Here is a 2623-nt window from a genome sequence, read left to right on the forward strand (position 1 = left end):
GACAACTAAATTGTATACAATTTTTTTATGTTTGTCAAAATCATTATTTCAGCATCAAATTTATTTTCCTGTAAACATGTGCTATTGGTATATTAAATTCATTTGATAATCTATGGAGTGAGGAGTCAATGACCATATATAGCACACAAGAAGTGTTAGGTGTAAGATAGTCAAACAGTGTTGAATATTGTACTTTAAGCTTTTGAATGCTAATACATAATCAGCACACACATTTGCAGCACTTTCACACTTATTCTCTCTCTTGGCAGTGTGGCTTGACAGCTGTAGGTCGTAGCCTCAGAATTGTTAATTGCAGAAAAGAAAGTATGGAAGTAACAGGTGAGTGAGGATGATGAGACAACATGATTAAGAACAGCTCACAAGGCCCAAGCAAGGTAGTGGCAGTTTACACCTATACCTACATATATACACTATGCAAACAACTGTAAGCTGCTCAAAAGAGGGTCTTAAGTAATGTACCACATGTTAAGGTTTTTTTCCATTTCAACTGAATATGAAGCATGGGAAGAATGACTGTTGAAAAGCCTCTGTAAATGCTGTACCTGTGTCTCTGCACTCCCTACAGGAACAATACATTGCAGCCTGGAATACTTAATACTGGAAATGTGAAACTTTGTAAGTATGCTTTTGTGAGATAGTTTGCATTTACACGAGTGATGATAAGATAAAATAAAGTTGAAGTAGTTAGCAGCACAGGAGAAGACCATTAAGGTATCATCAGTAGATAATCAACAATGAGAATGGGTCCATGACAAGTTATAATACATTTAAATTCAGCCCTAAATGCAATTTAGGCACTATATAGCAACAAATTTAAAGCTACTGTGGGGGGGGGGGGGGGGGGTGGAAATGCTGAATGGTTACAATTGAAAGTATCATCAAAGGTCAACAAAGACGGTGCACAACCTTAGACTGAACAATGATGAGAAAGGAAATTGGATATGCCTTTTTCAATATAAATATCACAGCAGCTGCCTGAAAATATTTCGGAAAGCCACAAAATTCCTAAATCTGGATTGCCTGAAGCTTTTAGTTTTCAATTCTATATGACTTCTAAATGTGAGTTTAGTGTCTTAATCACTGAGTCACTTTGTTAGTTTGAGTGATTAATCACGGAGCTTGTCCTGGCAATAGATATGGAATGGAACTGCTACATGTACTCAATCAGGGGAATGTAATAAGTCACATAAATATTACAATACTTCAAATTGCAACTGCAGTTCTTTATATTTGAAGCACAGTTTTCCATACAGGCCTACATCAATGTCAAGTTCTATTTCTTAGTATAGTTCTGGGAACGCAACACAGGGCCACCATAGTCTCATTACTTGTTCTTAGGTTCTGTAATTTGCTGTAACCATCAATCAGAATTTATCCAACCATTGTCCGTTTTCGTCCTCTTGCTCGCACATCTTCGAGTTTCTTCAAAACATCAGCAGATTGCTTCTTGTTCTGTTTTTTATATGCATTCACTACTTCTCGAAAAAATAAATCTGCGTTTTGATGCGTGCTGATTATTGCTCTTTCAAGCACGTATAAGTCAACACCTTTATCCTCTGCATTTGACTCCATGTAACTAAGACCAAAGTCTATTAAGACCAAACTGTTCACAGTAGTCTCTTCGTTATTTAAAAGAATATTCGAGGTAGTTAGGTCGCCGTGTATTATGTTATTGGCGTGCATAATACCTATAGTTTTCCCAATCTCATGTGCTAAATCAGTCAACCGTTTTCCTAGCACGGTACGAGTATGTTCGACAGATGATCCATTCTCTTGTTGATTTGTTATGAAATCTTTCGCAGTCACACATTGATGGAGGTCTTCCATGAATATTCTTCTGGTTTCAAAATCCACATAATAAATTGCAGGAGTACGTAAACCTGAAATTAAAGAAACTGCTTTAACGAGGTGAATGCAAATCGTCTTTTTTAATATAAAAAACTTAAAACACAACTGTATACCTGCCATCTTACACCGGAGATTAGCTCGAGCTTCGCCTTTTATTCTTTCCTTTGTCAGGTAATCATCCAGATCGGGGTGGCGGTAATTCTTTTTGAATCGTTCCTTCACTATTGTAGGCTTTCCTAGATATGAGCCTCTATAAAGTTTCGCCTCTGCCCCTTGCTTTATCAGCGTAAAATGCTGCTCAAATCCCATGGTAAAGCATATAATCCATGAAACTGAATAAGTATCCCGCTCTACATCCTACTGAGTAACAACTGAGCAAGATGTAAACATAAACAATTACACTGAAGCGTGGCCACGAGTTCCAGTTCCAAGCAAAGATCTACACCACGTAAGATAGTCTTTTTGCGATTGGCATTTCATTCCAAAGATCCTCCTCTGTGTTTTAAATTTAGTTTTCAGCCCGGTCCACACGCAACGATCTGTCTGCGCAGACATCGGCGCAGATGTCTGTACATGCAAAAGATCGCTGCAAATGTGGTGTGTTCACACGACACAAACCCCAATCTACTACTCGCCCGCCATCTGCCGGTGTAGAAAAGAAATATCAGTGGCAAGCGACTACGCTCCCCGTAAACCTCAAAAATTTAATTCAGTTATTTTGAAATATAGAAATGGAGGAAGTTCTGTTGTGATC

General features: G+C 38.0%; 1 protein-coding gene across 1 annotated transcript; it reads right to left on the reverse strand.

Moving 5' to 3' along the window:
- Positions 1-1223: 1223 nt before the first annotated feature.
- LOC124788520 (EKC/KEOPS complex subunit TP53RK) lies at positions 1224-2327 on the reverse strand. Its single transcript, XM_047255790.1, has 2 exons — positions 1983-2327; positions 1224-1901 (listed from the first exon to the last, which is right to left on the reverse strand). The coding sequence occupies exons 1-2, from the start codon at positions 2176-2178 to the stop codon at positions 1393-1395; spliced, it is 705 nt and encodes a 234-aa protein (XP_047111746.1). The 5' UTR covers positions 2179-2327; the 3' UTR covers positions 1224-1392.
- Positions 2328-2623: the final 296 nt, after the last annotated feature.

The sequence above is a fragment of the Schistocerca piceifrons genome, chromosome 3, assembly GCF_021461385.2.
Source record: "Schistocerca piceifrons isolate TAMUIC-IGC-003096 chromosome 3, iqSchPice1.1, whole genome shotgun sequence".
Taxonomy (NCBI): domain Eukaryota; kingdom Metazoa; phylum Arthropoda; class Insecta; order Orthoptera; family Acrididae; genus Schistocerca; species Schistocerca piceifrons.

What these genes read in the sequence shown, in the direction of transcription:
- LOC124788520 (XM_047255790.1), bottom strand. Translation starts at nt 2,178, where the DNA reads ATGGGATTTGAGCAGCATTTTACGCTGATAAAGCAAGGGGCAGAGGCG. An exon ending in TCTCCGGTGTAAGATGGCAG is followed by an intron (nt 1,902 to 1,982) that starts GTATACAGTTGT and finishes CTTTAATTTCAG; the next exon opens with GTTTACGTACTCCTGCAATT.